General features: G+C 47.7%; 10 protein-coding genes across 10 annotated transcripts; 3 read left to right on the forward strand and 7 right to left on the reverse strand.

Moving 5' to 3' along the window:
• Positions 1–391: 391 nt before the first annotated feature.
• BHQ10_001084 (uncharacterized protein) lies at positions 392–2427 on the forward strand (the record flags this gene model as incomplete). The annotated part of the gene is made up of 4 exons (XM_040873081.1): positions 392–664; positions 721–902; positions 956–2347; positions 2409–2427. The coding sequence occupies 4 exons, from the start codon at positions 392–394 to the stop codon at positions 2425–2427; spliced, it is 1866 nt and encodes a 621-aa protein (XP_040729589.1).
• Positions 2428–2707: 280 nt separating this feature from the next.
• On the forward strand, positions 2708–5339 carry BHQ10_001085 (uncharacterized protein; the record flags this gene model as incomplete). Its single annotated transcript, XM_040873082.1, has 2 exons — positions 2708–2885; positions 3313–5339. 2 exons carry the CDS (start codon positions 2708–2710, stop codon positions 5337–5339), a joined length of 2205 nt encoding a protein of 734 aa, XP_040729590.1.
• A 287-nt stretch (positions 5340–5626) lies between these two features.
• BHQ10_001086 (uncharacterized protein) lies at positions 5627–6661 on the reverse strand (the record flags this gene model as incomplete). Its single annotated transcript, XM_040873083.1, has 1 exon — positions 5627–6661. The coding sequence occupies one exon, from the start codon at positions 6659–6661 to the stop codon at positions 5627–5629; it is 1035 nt and encodes a 344-aa protein (XP_040729591.1).
• A 2340-nt stretch (positions 6662–9001) lies between these two features.
• BHQ10_001087 (uncharacterized protein) lies at positions 9002–9668 on the reverse strand (the record flags this gene model as incomplete). Its single annotated transcript, XM_040873084.1, has 3 exons — positions 9002–9118; positions 9182–9577; positions 9657–9668. 3 exons carry the CDS (start codon positions 9666–9668, stop codon positions 9002–9004), a joined length of 525 nt encoding a protein of 174 aa, XP_040729592.1.
• A 373-nt stretch (positions 9669–10041) lies between these two features.
• BHQ10_001088 (uncharacterized protein) lies at positions 10042–10817 on the reverse strand (the record flags this gene model as incomplete). The annotated part of the gene is made up of 3 exons (XM_040873085.1): positions 10042–10369; positions 10423–10526; positions 10587–10817. The coding sequence occupies 3 exons, from the start codon at positions 10815–10817 to the stop codon at positions 10042–10044; spliced, it is 663 nt and encodes a 220-aa protein (XP_040729593.1).
• Positions 10818–11677: 860 nt separating this feature from the next.
• BHQ10_001089 (uncharacterized protein) lies at positions 11678–12280 on the reverse strand (the record flags this gene model as incomplete). The annotated part of the gene is made up of 3 exons (XM_040873086.1): positions 11678–11728; positions 11810–12073; positions 12152–12280. 3 exons carry the CDS (start codon positions 12278–12280, stop codon positions 11678–11680), a joined length of 444 nt encoding a protein of 147 aa, XP_040729594.1.
• Positions 12281–13475: 1195 nt separating this feature from the next.
• BHQ10_001090 (uncharacterized protein) lies at positions 13476–14617 on the reverse strand (the record flags this gene model as incomplete). Its single annotated transcript, XM_040873088.1, has 3 exons — positions 13476–13676; positions 13730–14290; positions 14342–14617. 3 exons carry the CDS (start codon positions 14615–14617, stop codon positions 13476–13478), a joined length of 1038 nt encoding a protein of 345 aa, XP_040729595.1.
• Positions 14618–14932: 315 nt separating this feature from the next.
• Positions 14933–16986, forward strand: BHQ10_001091 (uncharacterized protein; the record flags this gene model as incomplete). Its single annotated transcript, XM_040873089.1, has 3 exons — positions 14933–15145; positions 15210–15495; positions 15548–16986. 3 exons carry the CDS (start codon positions 14933–14935, stop codon positions 16984–16986), a joined length of 1938 nt encoding a protein of 645 aa, XP_040729596.1.
• Positions 16987–17970: 984 nt separating this feature from the next.
• On the reverse strand, positions 17971–19040 carry BHQ10_001092 (uncharacterized protein; the record flags this gene model as incomplete). The annotated part of the gene is made up of 2 exons (XM_040873090.1): positions 17971–18641; positions 18689–19040. The coding sequence occupies 2 exons, from the start codon at positions 19038–19040 to the stop codon at positions 17971–17973; spliced, it is 1023 nt and encodes a 340-aa protein (XP_040729597.1).
• Positions 19041–21274: 2234 nt separating this feature from the next.
• BHQ10_001093 (uncharacterized protein) lies at positions 21275–22386 on the reverse strand (the record flags this gene model as incomplete). Its single annotated transcript, XM_040873091.1, has 2 exons — positions 21275–21585; positions 21648–22386. 2 exons carry the CDS (start codon positions 22384–22386, stop codon positions 21275–21277), a joined length of 1050 nt encoding a protein of 349 aa, XP_040729598.1.
• Positions 22387–22670: the final 284 nt, after the last annotated feature.

The following is a 22670-nucleotide window of genomic DNA, read 5'->3' on the forward strand; positions in this document are numbered from 1 at the left end:
TGTAGCAGGCAGACATTGACCGAACGTATAGCTTCGAGGGTCCAGAAACCCCAGCGCTTATTGTTTGAATTGCCGATAAATGTATGGAATGAAATATATAGAGAATAATCTCCACAACTCACAAGATATATCATCCAAAACTACCTCGTCGACAGAGTTTGTTGAGGAGTTAGGGTTGAACAGTAGTTAGGGCTAATGAGACATTAGGGTCATCTGCATCATATACACCGCCTTCATGTCCGCCTAGGGATTGGCCACTTGTATTCCATCTACTCCTCTTCCAAAAATAAATCCGGCAATATGACACGCATCAAATGATCGCGGAACAAAAAAAAGGAGTTTCCGCGTCTGCCACCTTCGTGCCGAAAGGTCATCAATTGATCGTACAACAATGGAGAGCCTGCTTGGAACGTATCTCACCCACGTCCAGCGACTCTGGGCGGACTTCGACATCGATTCGGAATCCCTCAGAACCGGCTCCGTCGCTGCTATTGTCTCCGTTATCGCGCTGTACGTAGGATACCGCTATATCCTAAGTCTAGCTGAAGCACCCGTAACGTTCAATGTGCCGCTGCCGAAACAATTACGAACAGACTGGAACGGGACAAAATGGGAAGATCTCGAAGGAGAAGGAAAACGGATTCTTGAGGATCAGGCTCAGGGTGTGAGTTGTCTTCTCGTCACAGTAGTTTGGTGTGGAGCTGATCGAAGTATCGATAGAAATGGAACACAGAGCGCATCGTGAGCTACTGCCCGGCCGACGGACGGATACTTTCTACAAATATACCGCTTGCGACACGAGAGTCTATCGACAAGGCCGTTCAAGATGCCAAAAGGGCACAAGTTGAATGGGCGCAGACGACGTTTGCGCAGCGGAGGAGATTGCTCAAGACTTTACTCAAGTCGGTGTTTCCAATCCCCCTTGCTCTCTATCGAGCTAATATGTGAGGAACAGGTACGTCCTCGACCACCAAGACGACATCGTAGCAGCCTGCTGCCTCGACTCCGGCAAAACGAAAGTCGACGCCTCCTTCGGCGAGATCCTGGTTACCGCAGAAAAATTGAAATGGACAATCGATCATGGCGAGAAGGCTCTGACACCGGAAAGTCGTCCTACGAATTTTCTCATGATGTACAAAAAGAACAGTGTACGCTACGAACCGCTTGGTGTTGTCTCTGCGTGTGTTTCGTGGAATTATCCATTCCACAATTTGATTTCGCCTGTTATCAGTGCGCTGTTTGCGGGGAATGCGATTGTGGTCAAACCATCGGAGCAGACGGCGTGGTGCTCTGGTTTTTTCGTGGATGTTATCCGTGGAGCGTTGATTAGCCTTGGTCATTCGCCAGACCTTGTGCAGTTGGTGGTGTGTCTACCGCAAGTCGCGGATTCATTGACCTCGCACGCAGATATTTCGCAATTGACGTTCATCGGGTCCAGACCCGTGGCGCACAAAGTCTGCGAGTCAGCCGCCAAATCTTTGATTCCAGTTACAGTGGAACTTGGGGGAAAAGATCCGTTTGTTGTGCTTGATGATTCGACTACGGTACGAGGGCTAGAGTCAATTGCTTCTATTCTTATGCGCGGCGTGTTTCAGTCTGCAGGCCAGAACTGCATTGGTGTGGAACGTGTGATTGCTCTTCCGGGCACATATGATAAACTCGTTGAGATTGTGACGCCGCGGATCAAAGCATTAACTCTGGGTTCGATACTGCTGGATACGAAGAACGACTCGTTTACGCCAGATGTCGGTGCCATGATTTCGCCTGCTGGATTTGCAAGACTTGAAACTCTGATCGCCGAAGCTGTAGAGCAAGGTGCTCGACTCATTCACGGTGGTAAACGATACCAACACCCCAAGCACTCGCGTGGACACTACTTTACACCTACATTACTTGTCGATGTAACACCGACAATGCGCATCGCACAAATTGAACTCTTTGCTCCCGTCATGGTAATCATGCGCGCTTCTTCTGTATCCAATGCCATCGAAATCGCCAACTCCACTCCTTATGCCTTAGGCGCAAGTGTCTTTGGCCACAACTCGCGCGACGTCGAGACATGCGTCCGCAACATCAAAGCCGGTATGGTTGCCGTCAACGACTTTGGCGCCTTTTATGCCGTCCAATTACCCTTTGGAGGTGTCAAGGGGTCCGGATACGGACGCTTTGCGGGCGAGGAAGGGTTAAGAGGGGTGAGTAATTTGAAGGCTGTATGCGTTGATCGGTTTCCGAAGATCGTGGGAACGCAAATTCCGCCGAGAGTTGATTACCCGATATATAAGGGAGAGACCCCCAGGACAAATGGGACGGGGGCGTGGGAGATGTGTAAGGGTGTAGTGGAGACGGGGTATGCGCTGAATTTCGCAGGGAGGGTGAGGGGCATACTTCGGATACTGACCAACTCTTAGCTACGTGTATCTACTTTAATTATACATGTATTTAAGTTTATAAGTATGATAGATGAATAATTATCAATTGAAAGTATTGCATAAAGGGTATGATAATAGCACTCAAGACGAAATGGGGTACTCGCGATCAGTAAAAACATAGACATAAAGCAAAGAGAATCATCCCATCATCACAACACTCAAATCGTAAGCGCGAGTCGGTTTGATCAATGTGTCTTCACTCGTAGAAGAAAGCCGGAGGCGAGAATTAAGATAAGGAAAGATCAAGGGGATTATATAGTCGCCCTCGTGGTCGTACGATGCCGGTGTCGTCTTCGGCCGCCCGCATGGCCGCACGTAACGCAGGAAATGATCACGTCAAAGACGGTGACGATGCCAGAGATGATGGCCTGGAGGATTGCGCCGATGCCGTTGACGATGGCCATCAGGCAGCTACCGATTGCGCCCAGGATGGACTCGATCTGTTCCAGTATACATGTAAGTATATCATCCCCTCAGGGGTAGGAAAGAGGGGAAGGGGATGAATGACGTACGCAAGAGACAACAGCACCCATGATGATAACTTTTGTTTGTTTGTTGGACAGAGAAAAAGATTACTCGTCGTCTTCGTCAAAGTAGTCGTTGATACTCTTCACTGAAGTCGTGTAGACACTCGATGTGGATGAGGAGGCAGTGGTTTGGATTGCAATTGGAAGCATGATGGTCTTTTCGAGTAGACGGTACCTGGGAGGCAAGTCTGTATTATATAGCTATGTTTGTGCCTGACGAAAAGTGACGATGATATAAGGATGAGCGTATAACAGAGAAGGCAAGGGGGGCGTTGATGATGAAAACAGGCTGGCTAGTGATCGACAATGTGGCAGATTGACGTTTACAGAGATGTGGCAGATTGACGTTTACAGAGATGAGGCGCTACAAAGGGAGGGCGACATTTTCTACAAGATTCTGGCAGCTGATGTCACTTCCTTGATTCTACAGTCGCAAAGCAGGAATGATGTCGAGCGCGCCACACTTGGAAGAATGCTCTGTCCATCCCTGGGTCTGGCCAGCCATTTGACGTCAGAGACACAGGGCTTAGGGCTATTTGGCCCTCAAGCCCTAGCCATTGACATCATGACCCGCACGTGCACTCCACTGCTCCCCGCCAATGATGTTTCTCTCTCGCTCTTTCCCCGTCTGTCTCTCCTGCATGCACGTCAGGTCGCTCCTTCCTCTTCCTTTAAGCTTTTGACGTCGAAACACGTGCTCTCTCCACCCATCAATATTCGGAAGTATGTTGACACTACTGACATGACCACGCTGTCGTCGACCCTTCCGCCCAACACCGAACCCCAGCGACAGGCATCTCAGAATCCCGAAAGCGCTTACAATGATGACCTGACCGCGCCGAAAAGGCGGAAGCGCCGTCCAGGACGCCCACTCCTTTCCTTTGCACAACTTCGCGCCCGCAAAGCAGCCCGCGAAGCCGACCGTCGATCGAAAAGCAGATGGAAATTTGCTTCTCAACAGGCCAACCCCTCGGCTTCTTTGCCTGAAGAAGCTCAATCCAAACGTCGTAATGGCTCATCTGCGCTCGAACAGCTACCCGTCGAGCTGCTCGAAAGAATTTTTCTGTACGCGCTCGAGACCAATTTCTGTCGCGCGAGCCCGTTCCTGGCTTCTGCCGTGTCGAGTGAGCGTATATATCGGACGTTGATTCGACTTGCTTTTTTCAAAGATGGATCTTTTCCACAAGTATCGGTGGAACTGCGGCACCAGATCAAAACTGCACACGACGCCATCGCAGATGCATTGAAGCCGGCCGATTACGAGACCATGCGTCTGGACGAAACGGATCGGGTTAATCTGCAGGTGACAATTCTGCGATGCAGATGGTGCACCAAAAAGCGTATACTAACTCAGTTTCCGGCATTGTTGCAAATGATTGTTTGGAAACATTGGGTTGGTGCTGGCATCGTGCTGGACCCCAGGCAACAACCAGATCTAGATTATATTCTACGAGGTAGTGGGGAGGACTATATCAGGAACTTTCCCTATCGCGATCCTCTCGAGGGAATTGGACCAGATGGAGTTACGTACCACGCTCTCACCGTCCCACTAAACAGGGTCGTTATTTATGGACAACGCCCAGGAATCGTTGGCATTAAGGATACTCATCAAGTGATGAATATCCGAGTCATACCGGATTACCTACTTCGTGGGCGGCGGAAGGTCGACGGCGATGGGTATCAATTCACAGACGAGGATATCGATCTGCTGGAAATTTTTCGAGACGTATATGGCGACGATGGTAATGGCCACGATGTGCAATTTTCAAGGGATGCGCTTCACTCAGGAATACGCACTGCCATTAGCACCTGGCATGAGAGAGCACTAACCTCTCTTCTCAGATTGGACGAGTATATGCTTCGGCTAAGACTGGAGAATGCACCCCCTCCGGGGTATCCCAATCTATCTACCGGTATATTTTATGCCATTCCCCAACAACATTTCCTTCAGGCTATACAGTTGCCCATGCCGGATGCCATGTATTGCTTCCTATTGCTGTTGCGCTGCAACGCCGAAAGCATGCCCCCTGACTCATCCGAATTGACCCAATGGGCCATGGACTTGTCTAGCTACCGGTGCCCTCCCGAGGGCAACACATCCGACAGTGATGTCAACCTAGCACGAAAATTGGGCAAATGGTTATTGGATTTTATGATCGAATTGCCAGGGTCTATCGAGGAAAGCCGGGAAAACCCACAAGAAAAGGCAATTTTTTATAAGGGCAGTCTCAATAGACACACACAACTAGGGAGACGCTTTCTCGAAGAGGTGTGCCCCTACATAAGTCGTGACTTTCAATCTTGGGAAAACGAGGACAAACATTGGGTACGGCTTGTGTCGTATAATATGCGCAAACAATGGTTCATAGACGTTCAACAATGAATTACATCACACTTCTTATAGAAATTTAAGGTCTTTTCACAGATTTTACATAGGCAGCCGTAGGGGCCGCCAGGTCACATACACAATCCGTGGCCGAGAGAGGCCTGACAGCTTGTAAATACAGCTTGAGGTCCCCCCCGTATCCAAAACTCCCGAACCACCACCATTCATTCTGCAAAAAAAAGCGTACACATCACCTCATACAAATGAGTTTAGAATATGTGAAGTATTAGGGCTTTTGGGGGGCGGGTGCCAACACATATTTCGTGATACTCTGTCTGAACAGATCATAATTCTATACATTTCAAAACCTCATCTCTCACTTTCCTGTCCTTCAAACAATCCCATCGCTTTTCATACAACAGCCTGACAAAGGGATCATTCAGCCCCGTCACATGCCTCAACGCTTCTTTGAAATGCCGCGTCTTGMCCCGCCATTTCTGCGGATAACTGTAGTCTCGCGTCGTAACATTCAACTCTAACAACGTCGCAAACGTGACATAATCCCGATCTCGAATGAGTTGCCGCAGCACCTGGTGCGAGCGTTCAGTACTGTTATTATGTTCGTCGATGTACGTTTCTTGCGACAACAACGTCAAAAATTCAATTTTCTCGCTTGTCCACGGCGCATGCAGCAATTTATCCGGCATCCGCGGTCTCCCATTCGGCGATGGCGGACAGGGCAGACGAAACATGTCAATCTCATGGCTGACGGGCGACGGTTCACGGATCTGAATGCCGCCGAAATGGAACCAGAACGACACCCTCATATCCACCTCCCTTCCTCCTTCCGTTGCTCTCTTAGCTTTCAGGATTAAATCCCCACTTCCCCTTCTGCCAGACTCGGCCTTATCGAAATCCATAGGCCGCGAGAACATCTCATCAATCGACTCAAACCCAGCCTGATCTTCTTTTGACACAAACACCAGTCCCGCCCCCTTCTGCCGCAGGACATGCTTGACATACTCCCGTTGACACTCCCGAAACAATGGCAGAGTACTCCACCTACACGTCAAAATCTCCTGCTGCAACAGCGTACGCTCGACATTCGACAACGCCCAAAACCCGAGCGGCGAAGGTAAGAAATCTTCAGTGAAAAAGCCGTGTCGAGAACTAGGGTTTGTGCTGCTAAAGGCGAGCCGGATGAGCCATTTGTAGATTATGGGTTTGGAGAGGACGGCTGCGATTTGTAGTGATGAGCGTGGGAGGTTAATGGAGAGGCTGTGGAAGAAAATTTTTTCGAGGAGTTCGGGGGGGAGACATTCTAGTTTACTGAGGTGGTGGTGGTGGTGTCGTGCCAACGGTGGTGAGGATGGATCCATTCACTCTTCCTTTCTTGCCTCTTCCTGGTTGAAGATGTGTAGTCCGCTCGAATTCTTTGGTCTTGATGCTATTGACATTGACATGCAGATATGAACATGCCGTGTTTGAGGTATGGGTATATGAGAGCACACTGGTCCGGTCTGAGTAAAAAGATGCCAAAGGGCAGACACCATGCTCGCTTGCGCAGTCAACCTTCTTCCCTTTCTGTTTACTTTTTCTAATCCTTGTTTGATTTTCCCGGGTAACTCTGTGAGGTGGTTTTATTGGTTCCTTCACAAATGTCTAGGGAAGTATATGCGATTCAGGATCTGAATCAGCGGTGTCACTATGCACGTCAGTCTGGACTATGTATACATTAAGCTTTGTACAATAAGACTTACCAGGTCGTTGCCTGTAAAGTTATACACCAAAATGATTCTATTCAGTAGAGACAGACTTTAATTCTTCCTATTGTCCTTCTTATATTTCTGCCAGGAACAAACCGTCGTATGAATAATGATGGACCCGAGACAGCGGATAAACTTGAAATTTGACTTTCCGGCTGTACAGCACACTGAACCAGGGTGTCGGGCGATCGTGCGAGTGTCCAATCAGCTAATCACTAGCAAAAGAGGTGTCGTTGCCAACCGGTTCGAAAAGTGGGAGACAAGACAACAAAAAGAATTGAGAAGGGGCAGTGAGAGAAGAGAAACGAAGAAGAAAAGTGTGGCGTCAAATTATGTAGTATCGATATATCGATCTAGACCCTGAAGCCACTAGGCTCCTCAAAAACGGTGTCCTCGCTGGATAGCTAGGGACTGATGCGGAAAGTACCCCAACACGCTAGAAGCCTCAGTCTGTCAATAATATGTGTGCTTGTATTAAGTAACTTGGAGTTATAAAAAGTTGTAGGCGCCTGCTCGGCAAAATGTCATGAGGGGAAGTGGATCTGCGTAATGTACATGTCCCACCATCGACATGTATACCTGCCCTACACTCACAGATCAGACCATTATTTACAAGATTTTAAATGAAAAGGAGAGATTGGTTCCCAGGGCTATGGACCGGTGCCAATTAAGCAGACGAAATGCAAAAGACGTGCATGGATGGCGGGATCCGAGTTCAATGTTAGTTATTACATGTACCCAAGTACGTTTCAGTCCCAATATATATAGCCGCCGGGGACATGGGTGTACATGCACGTTCATCATTCAAAGTTGTATAGACGGATGATCTATTCGGATCAAGAATAAAATCCGGTTTGGAATTGAGATATTCTTTAACAATACATGAATTAGTTGGAGAAAACTTACCCCTCCATCCTGGAATCCTCCATCTGCTGAAAACTGAGGGGCTCTATATCAACCTCCATATTAAGCTGCCGTCTCTAAATTTGGGTAGGGTTGCTGCATGACTCGCGCATTCCAATACACATACCTACGTATGTATGTAAATGATTCCATGACCTCTGCTTTTGATTTTACTGCATGACGATTTCCATTCCTCGCAAAAATTCTTCCCAAAATGACAAAGTAGGAAGTTTAATAGATCGGGGTGTGGGACCTGGGGCTATCGAACAAAGGAATTCTTCTATGACTTGGTGCCCATACGGCATCGGTCGGTGCACTAACATACATACCCTGGGTATCATTACTGCGAGGCGGGTCTGAGTCTGGAGTATATCTATCACATTCGAGATACGGGTATGCACGCTCTTGCCTAACGAATGGAAGGATGATCCAAGTAGTTGTATATTGACACATGTGCAAAATACTTGTGCTTTTGACCCGGGTGATGTCTAGGATCTTTGTAATGTTCCTTCCGGTTGTGTCGGATCTGAATGTACATCTACTCGATTGCTCACGAATGTTGACTGGTGGTATATCTGCTTATTTCCGACCTGTTAACACATCATGAGCTCCCACGCGTCTTAACTACCCGTATTGGCATACATTTTCGTCTCCTGGGTTTTATGATATTTGTCACGGAATTTTTCCTTTGTTTTCGAGGAAAATAATGACACCGTATTGCAAATGCATCTATTTTCTGCTGAGATAGGATTGTCATGATCAATGATTCGCTGGTACTGTAGGAAAGCACTAGCCGTGATAATATTGATGAGCATTGGACGCAGAACAGGCCAATCAAATTAGCAGACAAATGAAATACAATTGTAAACTGGGTCTTTCAACCCCTTGGAGAGGACGCATCTAATTGAACAGTTATTTGGTTTCTATACAGGAACGACTGAAAACATCTTCCACTCGCTTTGCTTGCATTGCAGTCGCTTGGAGACATTGACGAAGAAGGATGTGATGAGTGAAGTCGTTTGAATGTGGACAGACGGACTATCAATCTGTTTACAGGATGGAGAGGTCTCCGAACTTCTCCTTGTATCCAGCTGGCATCCACTTGCCCTTTGACACGAGCGATGCGGTCTTTTCGTCAATCTCGGGCTGGGCGGTAGCGACCTCGTCCTGTGAATAATTAGTATATCAAATACCAGAAACATATGCCAGGTGGAGTATGAAGGGACGTACGACGGTAAGTTCATCAAACGGCCGGGCAGTCTCGATATTTTCCAAAGTCTTTTGCAAGTTCACCAACTCCGCCTCAACGCGACCCTTGGTCTCTTCGGCAGACTTGATAGCTTGAGCCTCAAAGGCGTCGATAGCCTTGAGCTGGCGGGAAACATCGTAGGTGGCAGGCTTAAAGGTCTTGAAGTGGTTCTCGATCTCGTCAATGACGGCCTGGTTCTTGAGCGTCTTGCGGTAGTACGCGAAGTCGACAGATTGGGGCTGCTCAGAGAGAACAGTCACTTTGCGGCGGGCATCGTCGTTGCGCTTCTTGAAGGCTTGGAGGGATGCTGCGGTTTGGCCGCGAAGACCGAGGGAGCTGGTGACTTTGGTCCAGTCGATTTTGAGAGCGGCGCTACGCTGTGACGCAAGTTGGGTTAGTCATCGTCAATTGTATGTGTGAATAGTATCATCGAAGCGGTAAGAGAGATTGACGTACTGGGGCAGCCATTGTGATGGTGTTGTGGTATTGAGCGGAGAAAGAGCCTGACGTGCAAACTTGATGCTCCCGGGATGTTGAGGAGGTTGTTGTTCTTTGCCGAACTAGTCACGTGATCTCAGCCGCCGAAAGCCGGGAACAAACTCGACAAACTACATAGTAATCGACTAGCACCAAATTATCATTTCGATGTACAGCTACAATAACAAGATCTACTACAAAACTTAAGAATCTACCAGATGAGTCATGATGTGGAAATGTTTGTGATTGATTTACATGGTAATCAGAGCATCAACTCATCCAGCTCCACAATAAGCCAACGAGTCATAGGCTTATCTGTTTTGAATTTTAAAGACACAGAACGCAAGATCATATCACGCTAAACCTATATGCTCAGCGCCATAATCGAGTTGACGATATCATTGTCGTTCTCTTTCAGAGCCTTGACGGCCTTCTTTCGGGACACACTGGCTTGAGCCATGACAAGTTCAATGTCCTTGGCCTCGAGACCAGAGTCGTCGACTTCCTCGCCGTCATCCTCTTCTTCTTCCTTCTTGGCCTCGGTCTCGGGGGCCTTGCCCTTACCCTCGTGGGAGTGGTCGTGACCGGCGTGTGGGTCGGAGCTGGCAGCGGCCTCGGCGGCGGCGAGCTGTTGGGCAGCGTTGACCTGAGACTGGGCGTTCAAGTCTTCGATCTTGGCTTCACCGAAGATACTATTCATTGTCAACTTCATAATTCTCAGGGCTGACTCATGACGTATACGTACATCCAGGTGTTGGAGGAGGGAGAGCGGTAGACATCGGGTTGGTTGATGACGAAGAGGATCTGTCGATTATTAGCCATCGTATCCACGCAAAAGTCGGCAAGCTTCTGGTATCCGTAGATCACAGTTCACCCACAGCTTCACCCATCGAGGTTCATCGGACTTACGTTCTTAGGTCGGCGGAGAGTAACACGAGTAATACCGGGAACATGCTTCAATCCGAGCTTTCCAATAGCCTTGCGGGCCTTCTTTTCGTTGCGCGAGTGGATGGTAACGGCAGCACCACCGGGGATGGTGGGCTCCTCGCCAGCTTCAGACTCGGAGTCGCTGCCAGCATCCTCGACACCGGCCTTGGGGATCTCCTCGTCGGGGAGCTCTTCGACTCTGGGGTTGGCCATGTTGATGATTTGATGTGAACGTCCAAAAACACCTGTTTATTCAATACCCGCAAGTCAGTACTCGTTGCGTTATTCTTAGCGATAAGCGTTGAGGGCGGTTCGAGGTTCTGGATGCGAGGAAACGATGTAGCGAGCTGTTAAGGTTATAGGTGGTGGGGTAGTGGTAGGGATCGAAGGTAGAAATTTTGATCCAAGACACAATTGACGATATGAAAGTTGAATATGACGTACCTGAGGGTTGCTGGAGGGTTGCTGGCAAGAGGTATAATTTTGTAGTTCTTTGGTGGTGATGTTGAAGCCCGCTGTGCAAGCTGTGTGAATTCCCACATTCAATGAGGGCCGATGCGCCGTTGACCCAAAAGGGTTAGTGCGCTAGCCGAAGTCGAGCCTGAGGCATCAAGAGTCTTGCCGTTCTGTACAGTTGCTATTATATATGCGATTCATCTGTATTAGGAGATCTACGAGCTTACGCCATCGTTTGCAACAAGGTTGAACAAGTAAGGACATTTCTTCGTCCTGATATTACTTTTCATTTCGTTATTCCGTAATTCTCAGAATGAAATCGGCATGTCCTCTTTGCCGTGTCCTCCAGGATCGATCTGTAGTACAACGAAGAAAAAAAAGAAAACATCTCATGACTCAAGTAAGAACAGTTAGCTAAAACCGTCCCGGATATCAGAAGTTTTGTTTTTCCCTTTTTTTTTCTCAAATAAGATGGATGTGTCGCTGTTCAAAAAAAAGTTTATAATGCAACAACAGCAGCATGATCACATGAACTCCAGCCATTTTTGGAAAACCACCCAACTCAGAAGAAACGAATAATCTCCCTCATTTATTCCCCCCGGAACCTCGACTCATATTTAAGCGGAGGCTCTGACCTTGGCGGCGGCCTTGAGAACTTCATAGCGGGACTGTAGGATAACAAGTCAGTATTCAACATATTCAATATATTTGTGCATATCTGATGTATGCACTTCTGCCATCGATCGTACCTGTTTCTTCAATCGCAAAACCTTGAAGCGCTCAAAGTCGGTCAAGTTCTTTCGTCGCTCGACCTGAGCGTTCTTCTTGGCCCAGCTGCTGGAGGCAAACTTGTTGTCGATTTCCTCCTTCTCCCAGAGCTTGCGGACGGGGCCAGTACCGGCGGCGCGAGGAAGCTTGGGGATAACGAAGGGAGTGAGAGTAGCGTGGGACAAGGCGAGGGAGTGGCGAGGGACAATCTTCTCTTCTTGAGTGGAAGGACCGTCGACGAGCACCTGTATCATCGTCGTTAGCCGATGAATTCATCTTCCTCCTCGTATTCCTTCAACATGTTCGGATGCGATTCGACATACCCGCTTGTGGTCGATAATCTCAACAATGGTGGCCAACTTGCCGGTGTATGGTCCTGAGCGGATGAGGACTACACGACCGACCTCCACGAGCTTCCACGACGTGGTCTTGATATCGATATTGGCGGCCATGGCGAAGACTGTCTGCAAATCAAGTAGAGTTAGCGATATTGTTTTCGAGCGTCCTGGCGGCTATCAAAATTGCAAAGATCGTAATTGCTGTGTGTGTAGAAAGCGTAGAAAGGATGGGCGAGACTCACGGTCGACAACTCCGTTTGTGCGGCGGTGTATGATTGTTGTCGAAAAGAACGTTGGTCAGTCGAAGTCGTTACGTGCTGTGCAGTGATCGCGAATTTCGGCTGTCTGGGTGGAAGGGGACGAGGGAGCCCACAATGAAGTCTCGCTTAGGCCTGGGCCAATCAGCGACTGTCAGCGGTTGTGTGCGGATTTTTGGTGTGGCCACCCTCATTAGGGTTGCCGGCGTTCTTTTTCGGGCCTAGCTCGACAGACTTGGCTCCATGGCGGAGGATATAATTTTCCGTGCCGAGCAAGCTAAAGGAACTTTTCTTCCGCGTCAACATCGAACTTTTTTAATTCTTTTATATCGTTTACATAACGACCACTACTCGCTCGATGCATCTGAATGAAGAGTTCGGTTGCATTGAGCCAGCTCGTCTCTGGTAAGTCAGAAATCTATGTGTATTCTTCTATTTGCATGATGCGGTAATTTGCGATTGACCCAGTCTCTGTGAACCTCTCGCCGGAGGTTCGATACAGAACTGTCGTGTGATATTCAATTTCTTACATATTCTGATTTGCTTCTACTTTTCGCTACATTGTCTACAATATTACCCGTGTTGGCCGTTGACTAACATTGATTAGTTGTAGTTAATTGCTCACGATTCGGCACATCTCCTGCAGAGTTTTTTTTTTTTTTCACTCGGTACGTTGATTTCCTCTCAAGTCACATTCTGCCCGATGATTACACCATATCATGCCTAGATAGTAATTGACGCCTTTGGCGGTTGATATTACCATTATCACCAAGATCTCTGAGGACCTCTCATTCGAACATCATTGTCATTTTCACATTTGATGGAATAAAACTAACGATTGTTAGTTGCAGATTCGTGAAAGTATATGCGACTTACATCGACACACCGTAGTTTACACGATAGTTTTGAATAGATTAATGAATTCATGATCACGTTAAAACGCAGTTCTACATACAAAAAACACCGCTGCATGTCATACATTGTTATATAAATATCCAACACTGCTCGCTTCCAGCAATCCTTCTAAGAATATTTGAATTGCCAAATCATGTTTAAGATGCAGCTGCTGTGGCGGCAGGAGGACCTTCACGTGACAGAACCCACATGAAGATGAATTGGACGACATATGAGTAGATGAAGAGGAACTGTGTGCGACGGTTGCGTTGACCGCGCGCCACGGTATGCATGGTGCCTGAACGCATTGGGGCATCGCCGGTTGAGTCAGGAAGGAGAACGTATTTTAAGGATCGTAGCTATGAATCATTAGCAAGCGAAGTCAATTGCAACAATAAAAAGCCGAGCTTACAAGGAAAAAGGCATTGGCGAGGAAGGTGTATACAAATACAGCCCAGCCGACCCAGCTACCAGTGCCGCGTGCCGGGGTAACAATCCCGGCAGTCAACAAAATAACAATGATTCCAACAAACTTATAGCCCGAGTAGGCTACCAAATCAAGCAATTGAGAATCATTGCTGATGGCGAGGATGTACATGGCTACCTTTAAGCAAAGGATCTCGAATATAACGACCGCCAAAGCAGTCGTAGTGATAGAGCCTAGTAACTCCGGATGGAAGCTTCCGCGTAGACCAGCCATGACAGTGCAGAGCAGGATATACGTCACAAAAGCCATGGTGGGAATGTACATATCAGGCGAATTGAGATCCTCGCGAGGCGGAAGGAACACAGAGGCATAATGTTGCTGCTGTAATTGACCATCAGGACCTGCGGTGGCGGCCATTCGAGCTTGTTGTCGTGACCAGGGCTTGTGATACCAGGGAAATAGCACGAGGGAGAGCTTGCTCAAAACGTAGGAGTTGGAGACATTGAAGTAGTGTTTCAGCGCGGGTATCGAGACGTAGCGGTTTATCTTCATCTAGTCAGTACATAGAGCCAATAGCACCATGTAGGATATGCTAACATTCTGTTCCATATATTCTTGACCAGCCATCATGGCCGTCTTGCCAACCTGGAATCCCATCTGAGCAGTCGGATCGATCATGAACCCTCCAAAATTGGGCGCAAATGTACCGCTGCCCCCTTGAGCCGGAGCCGGCTGGTATGGATTGTCATACCCCGACTGAGAAGCTGGAGGCGGCGGTGAGCGCATCATGGGCACTGTCGAGACATGTTGCGGTACAGGGTGGTGAAGTGGAGGAGATTGCGCTGGAAGCGGAGCGAATGGCGATCGTTGCATTTTGACCAGTGAGTGACTGTAGGAAATTAATGAAAGAGACTGTCCGTGGCTGGTGGTGGTGGTGGTGATCCTGACGAGGATGCGAAGGGATAGGTGTCAAGAGGATAGATGGATCGTAGTATGGAAATGTTGATGTGTAGAGAAATGGCCTAAGCTTGTTAGGTAACCGCCCTACCTCAACGTGGCCCGTGAGCGGCGGCGCCTGCCTTAGGCCTAGAAGCTGCCCGCCACCCTAGAACAAATATCTGATCTTTCGAGGTCTCACATCAATCATACTTCGCACAATTATACAGTCGCGTACAGGATACATAGAAGATGCTGGACGCTTTTGAAATCATCACCACTTCTGGCGTGGTTCTGTGGTCCCGGTCGTACGCCCCGGTGGCCTCGCATATTGTCAACAGTCTTATCAGCGAAGTTTTCATAGAGGAAAAGGTCGCTCCCACAGATGGCGCCTCGACAGCTTTCAGGAAGGAGACCTACACATTGAAATGGAGAAGAGCAAAGGATTTAGGCTTGATCTTTGTGGTAAGTTGCCGTTCAATCCTGTTTCGTCACCCTGTCCTGAGTCTAACCTTGAATAATGTTTCAGGCTGTATACCAGTCGCTCCTTCACCTCAGCTGGGTGGACAAACTGTTGGACAATATTGCTATAATATTCGTGGATCTCTACAAGGACCAACTCAAAAGCACAAGAGCGAGGATATATGAGTATCCATTCGATAAATATTTCGATCAACAAATTCGCGAATTGGAGGATACTACTGGCCCTTCTATTGACGAGTATACCGGCTCATACGGTGACATAAAGAAGAATCCGCTGGTTGCATCCGATAACGGCGGTCCTCCTCCACCATCAGACGCTTCGCTTCTCATAGGTATGTCGCTGGATCTTATACTTGTTTAGTTATCCCTACTGACTCCTGAAAGCGCAGCAACAGGCTGCGCACCCCGCGGCGGCGACTTCCAACGAAAGCTCGCCAGTCGCTACACCGCAATCCTCCAGGCCCGGGACCCCCTCCACGAACCACCTCTTGACCGCGAAATCCGGCCCAGCTGGTCGAGTATCGCGACGCGCGCGCAAAGCAGCAAATGCCAGTGCAAACGTTTCTTCGGGAGATGAAAGTGTGCGAAAGGGAAAGACTGGGAAAGAAAAGAAGGCGCGAGTCTGGACCGCTGAAGGCCTCGCGGATGAGGATGATGGTGTCAACCTGGACTACTCGGTTGCTGCTGCGGATGAAGCAACCCCAGCGCCTGTAGTGGAAGCGGTAGCCCAGGATACATGGGGTCGAAAGACTGCCAAGGGACAATTTGTGTTGAAGGATCTCGGTGACGAGGTACACTCGATTTTAGAAAAGGCAGATTCTGAGAAAGCCAAATCCGGTGGCAGTAGTGGTATTGTCGGATCCAGCTTCGGTGCCATTGGAGGACTTTTCCGTAATATTGTGGGTGGAAAGACTTTAACAGAAGAGGATCTCGAGAAACCATTGAAAGCTATGGAAGATCATCTTATGAAGAAAAACGTCGCCCGTGAAGCCGCCCTACGATTGTGCGAAGGTGTGAAACAAGAACTTGTTGGAAAGAAGACAGCAAATTTCCAGAGCGTTGATGCCGCTCTACGAACTGCAACGGAAGCTTCTCTACGGAAGATCCTCACTCCTACATCATCTTTGGATCTGCTGCATGAGATCCAAGCCGTCACAGCACCCACCGCGAAGGGGCAAACCCCGCGCCCATATGTCATTTCTATTGTCGGCGTGAACGGAGTTGGCAAGTCTACAAATTTGAGCAAGATTTGCTTTTTTCTGTTGCAGAACAACTATCGCGTACTAGTAGCCGCATGTGATACCTTCCGATCTGGTGCTGTTGAACAGTTGCGCGTACACGTGAGAAACTTGACCGAACTCAGCTCTCGAGAGAATATAGGCGAGGTTGAGCTTTACGAAAAGGGATATGGCAAAGATGCTGCTAATGTTGCCAAAGATGCTGTTGCTTATGGGGCTGCAAATAAATTCGACGTTGTATTGATCGATACTGCCGGTCGTCGTCACAATGACCAACGTCTCATGTCCTCATTGGAAAAATTCGCGAAATTTGCCAACCCGGACAAGATCTTCATGGTTGGCGAAGCTCTCGTTGGCACAGATAGTGTTATGCAGGCGCGCAATTTCAACCAAGCGTTCGGGGCAGGACGTAATCTCGATGGGTTTATCATCAGTAAATGTGATACCGTGGGCGACATGGTAGGAACGCTTGTGAGTATGGTGCATGCCACAGGAATTCCAATTGTGTTTTTGGGTGTTGGTCAACATTATGGTGATTTGCGTGGTTTGAGTGTTCCCTGGGCCGTTGGACTTTTGATGAAGTGAGATGGAACTCGGCATATTTGATGTATAGCAAGCATGAGATATAATTCCCAATTGTCAGTATTTGAATATCATATTTAGATCTCATATCCAAACAGTACTATCTGTCAGCGCAATCATTGACGAATTGGCGCAAAATGCGTAAAGAACTTCTCCATAGCTAGTGTTCGTCCGAAAATGGCAATTGCTTGGATGGTGAAAAATTTCTATTCAGTCAGTGTGCATCTACCGTCACAAGCCCTAATTTCAGAAAAGATGAGCATTGCCTCATGGACTAGGAATGACTTTGCTCTACGTACATCAAGTTGATAATCTAGTCTTTACTATCCCTCTGATCGCTAGCGTGCGTATCTTGTTTCAGATTCCAATATCCATTAAATCCAACAACTTGACACAGCTTTGAAAAAATATAGCCTGAGGTGGCGGATCCGTCTTGAATTCTGCCTTCATTGCCGTAGAGTGTATCCTTGACACCTTTGATTTTCGCCGAGATGAGCGGAAAGGGATAGACAGCCATAGCAAATCCAATGTCTGCCAGCATCTGTGCGGATAGGTTTTCGGTCAACCCTCCCTTGATGATGATTGCCGTGAGAGGAACATGACTTGGTGGCTTTACAACGCTCTCCATGCTTGCGTGATCAGACAACGCCTCAATCAAAGCCATACCAGCTCCCAACTCTGCAGACTTGTCCCACTTTCGTCGCTCATCATCATTCGCCTTCAATTGTTCCTACTTGGTTTCTGTAGTTGAATAGAAATAAAAATCTGGGGTGATTTCGGGTTAGGGTTGGGCAGAGCAAAGGGAAGTCCTCTAAAGATTATTCTGCTTCGTCCAGACTCTTTGATAGAGTGCTTCTACCCAGGAACTATCCTCGAATTTAGGCCCAAGATTACGAAATTTTTGTTTTTGAATTACTAGCAGCAAGGAACTAGTGGAGACGGATTCTTGTAAGTGGAAAATGCTTCCATGCTAATAATACCAGGTATTCACAAAGGAACATCTGTCCCCGTAATCCTCTTGAAATCAGCAGCAAAGTATTGCCACACCTTCTCTGCAGTGCCATCCTTCCTGAAAGTTGCCAGTAGTTCCTCAACCTTTGGCGAGGCAACCTCACATTTATTGCTAACCGAGTAGACACCGCTGCCGGGTTTACCGTCAGTACCCCTGGCCGTCGTCAAAATGCCATGCAACGGCACTCCGGCATGTGCCGCGCCTTGCTGACCTGGTGGGTAGACAGCACTGGTAGCTACAAAGGTGTGCCTCTCACCGGACTCATCAGGTGAAGTAGCAATCAGAGGCATGAGTAATTTTGCAATAGCGATCCGAATCGCCATACCTGTTCCCTCAGAATCACGAAAGATGCCGCTTTTGACGACCCCTGGAACGGTATGGACAAAACTGACTTCGGGAGCACGTTTGGCCATTTCTTCGAGTAAAAGAGTCTGAATCGAGGCTATTTGGTTACGCCAAGGTAGCAAGGGGATGCCTACACCCGGGATGTTACTTAGATCGATGGATCCCTCGCAAGTGGCAGCGCCGACGCTGACGACTCGACGGAGGTGATCTGCTTTGCGGAGGAGAGGGAGGAGGTTGAGGATGAATCGTATGCGTGAGTGAATGCCGACAGCAATAGCGAAGGGGAGGCCCTCGGATGTTTCTACAATGATCAACCATGTGAGTGGAAATGTAGGGTTATGAACATACTCTTTTCAAAAGCCATAGTTCCTTGCGTCTCAAACAGAATATTGACCTTCGTTTCCTTGCTCTTGAGTTGGTTGCAGACTTCATCCACATTCTTTAAGAGGCTGATATCGGCCTTGATGAACTCGAACTTTCCCCCTCTGTTGAGCTGTGTGCACTCCTCGATGATGCGGTCCGCGGACACTTGAGACCGGCCAACAAGGTACACTCGTGGACTAACAGCATACTTAACGAATGCTTTGAGTGTGTATTCGCCAACACCACTGGTCCCTCCGACAAAGACTGCCACAAGGCCAGGTGGAAAGGTAGAGGCAATACGCTCATTGGAGGCAATGGCTTCGGGTAGGCTGATCATGTTCGCGAGCAAAGTCTGTTGTGATGGGCGAGCGATGGTATGTTTGAAAGAAATAGAAATCCAGAGGAGCTCAGGATCTTTATACCTAAATCAGGATCATCATATGTGTCAATAAACCGATAACTCCGAAGTTTGCACTAAGCCGGAAAGAGCGATACGAGGCATTAATAGAAATCTCGAAGTAGTCGTTTTTTGCATTGAAAAGGCTTCCTAGCAGACTATTAGTCTAGACTTTGTTGAATGAAGTGCAAATGAACTTCATTCGCGCGAGGTTGCTTCCTCCGCCTGCGCTGTTGTCCGCCTCATCAGCCAATCTTTCAGCGCAATTTCCGACACTCTCGCCCGTTTGTGAATCCACCAGCATTCATTCGCTGGGATCAAAATTCTCACAGCACGATAAAAATGAAAGAGTAACAAAAGCGCATGAGAGTTCCCTTGCTGGATCATAGAATTGAATGGACCATGACATGTTATTGGAAATTGGTGTATATGTTTTAAGAGTTCAGATGTCATAGAAGATCTCCGGTCAATGTTGGCCGGGGGAAGCGATTCTGGGAGAAAGGACAGGATAACACAGAGCCGAGTGATGATGGGTTTAAAGCAATCGTCGATCGGGTTTGCAACTTCTGTAATGTTTGGGGCAGAGCTTTGCCACCGTTTTGAATCAACAAGATGCGTGCCCTGAGCATGTGATATCGGAGGATTGAATGAATTTGCACTGAGTGGACGCTCATACAAAAAGATAGTCTGATATGCGGTTAACATGCTGTTGCTGATTTCGGCTGTCTTCATAAGGACATTCATGGAATCATGCCGTATGTGTGGCAAGAAAGCTGACGGCTGATCGCCTAGAATCGGGAGACAGTTGAGAAACATTTTCTTCAAGCTTGAACAAAAAGCAAAAATTCGGTCTTTTGGCATGTCAAATGATGTTGAGCCGTCTGGAGAGGATGAATATTCATCGGTGCTGGTCCAGATCTCATACTGTAATAAGAGTGAAGTCGCTATGAATGCGTCAATGTGAGTCGATTTGAAATCCCAAGACAATTTGTGACGAAACTGAGACAGGGCGCGGCCCAAGTGAGCAGAGGCAGTTGTTGAGTATGACGTGTGTTCCGGCATTAGTACGGACAAATGCCGCGCAGAAACACATAAAATAGCGTTTGCTAAGAAGTCGAATTGAAATGAGAGCTGCAACGCCTGTTCCCACACCCCAGGAGCGAATAAGAGTGTCTGGATTGTGTGGGTTTGGAAATGGTGATATAATTGTAGATGTAACAGATTGACTTCGCTTTCTTTTGATTGTAGCTTCAGAGATGGAGCACTAGGATGTGTTGGAGGGATCGGCAGTAGCTTTTTCCATTGTACAATGCGTTGACAGTGTTGTCCTCGTCGGACGCAATTAGCACAGGGGTCATCTTCGTTGCACTAAAACTAATGAGTCTACAAGTGTCATATCTTCGTATACAACGAGCAGTTAACGAACCTTCACTCGCCGCTTCTTACAATTCTCGCATCCTCGATTCGATTTTCGATGTATTCGACGCTGCCTGGAAGGATCCCCAACGGTTTTAGGAACCTCAGAGAGGATCTTTTCAGAGTCCGACGTGGAGGATAACCAAAATGTAGCTGTGGAGCACTCAAATGAGGATATAGATGAAGCTTCAGCCAATGCCATAGCTGGAATATATTCGGACTCGACTGAGCAATCTACAGAATATCATGGTTGAACGGAAGAGCAGCAGCTAAAAAAAAGAAGAGGTTGCAGGAGGAAGAGACAACATGAAGAACGGAGATAGGTGATAAGAGCCCAGAGAGCGCGCTAATCTGTTTACGGCGATACGAGGTGGATCCAGCCCTAATTAGCTCTAAATGGCCCTCTCTGTAATTACTACCACCGGGAAGACTAGATGAAACTATAACAGAGGCAAGCTCTACTTGACAGATGTAGCAAACTAAGCAAAATTGATATTCATATCAATGTCATTTTCATAGGTCATTCGGCAACTAAGAATACGCCCATGTACGCGCCGACCTTGTAGTGAGCTACGGATTGTCTTTGGTTGGACTTTCATACTACTAAAATCTACTCGTTAATTGTGGATTTATTATTTTGATACTTGTGTTGATATTAGCAAAACAGTCATTCGAATGTAGCTTCTTGATCAAATTTGTTCAAAGGACCTAGAGGTACTCTCAAATCCTATTGATAATAAATGAAATCAGAGACAATTTTAAGGATACCACTTCACAATATTAGGTAGATGCTCCGCAATCGACTGCTCCAGAGACGTCCATCCATCCTGTCCAGTCCACTTTTTCAGAATCACCAGAGATTGTTCATCGTCTGCTGTTATCTTGTACGCTTCAAGACCGGGAATCTCGTCGATGAACTGTCGGTCTGGACAGAGTCGCCGCATAATGGCCACAATATCATTCCAGCTGCAGGGTTGTCCCCAACCGATGAGACGCGCGTTTTTGACATCGGGGTCTAGTACTGCCGCGACGTGAAGGATTGCGCAGTCTCTGACGTTGTGTGGAATAGCTAATGTAAATAACATACGTTAGCTCATGACTGTTATTGGGAAGAAACGAAGGATTACTCACGTCCGGGCATTGTAAGTATTGCTGCAACTGCATCCGGTTTTCCTTCATATAGAATCCTAAGAAACATATGTCCGAGCTCAGCATGACTTTTACTGAGGCACTCCCCCATAATCGTTGCCGGAACGACGGAGTTGATCGTGAAGTGAGGGTGTTTCTCATTCGCAAATTCCCAAACAGCCTTCTCAGCCTGTGTCTTGCTCGCTGCGTACACAGTAAAAGCACGAATAGGCTCATAAGGTGGAGGAGCCCAGGCTTGTTCAACTGCTTCATTGTTCCACGTATTTGCAGTGAGTCGAGCAGTATCGCCTAGCTGGGGTGAGATCATAGCGGCGACGGACGAGGTGTAGACAAATTGTTTCACCGATGGCTCCTTCGTGGCTGCCTCCAAGAGTGACTTGGTGCCTGCGACGACTTTCGGTATCACATTGTTGGGGTTGGGATCAAAGCCGATTGTCGCGATATGGACAATGGCAGATACACCCTTGACGGCTTCGTCAAAGGCATGTGGTGCCGCTAGATCGGGTACTTGGACGGACTCAAAGTTGCTCTTGTCCGCGTCTGTCTTGAAGAGATCCTGAACAAGCCAGGCATATTTGTTGAGGTCTCGAACGGTGCCTCTGACTTTGTACCCACGCTGGAGGAACTCTTTGACGACGTGGGAAGCTAAAAAACCACTCGCACCAGTTACGAGGATCCATGAGCCCTTGGGAATCGTGGTCTGGATTTCGGTAATAGTCATGATGATAAATTATAAGGAAATGAGTTCCTAAAGTTTGATTCGAATGTTTCTATGAATGACATATTGCTCGAGTTCTGCAGAAAGCTAGAGGTATTTATAGAGATTCGTAGACTAATCTCCAGTAATTCTAGGCTCAACCAGCCATGTACGGACGAAATATCACCGGTCATGATCGAACTTCTAAGATAAAAACTTATTATCACGTTATTGCTTTCAAAGCAAAAGAACGAAGTTATCGAAAACGGGGCCGATTAGGGCTAATGAATTGAGGTTAGTATGAATCG

The sequence above is a fragment of the Talaromyces amestolkiae genome, assembly GCF_001896365.1.
Source record: "Talaromyces amestolkiae strain CIB chromosome Unknown scaffold1.1, whole genome shotgun sequence".
NCBI lineage: Eukaryota > Fungi > Ascomycota > Eurotiomycetes > Eurotiales > Trichocomaceae > Talaromyces > Talaromyces amestolkiae.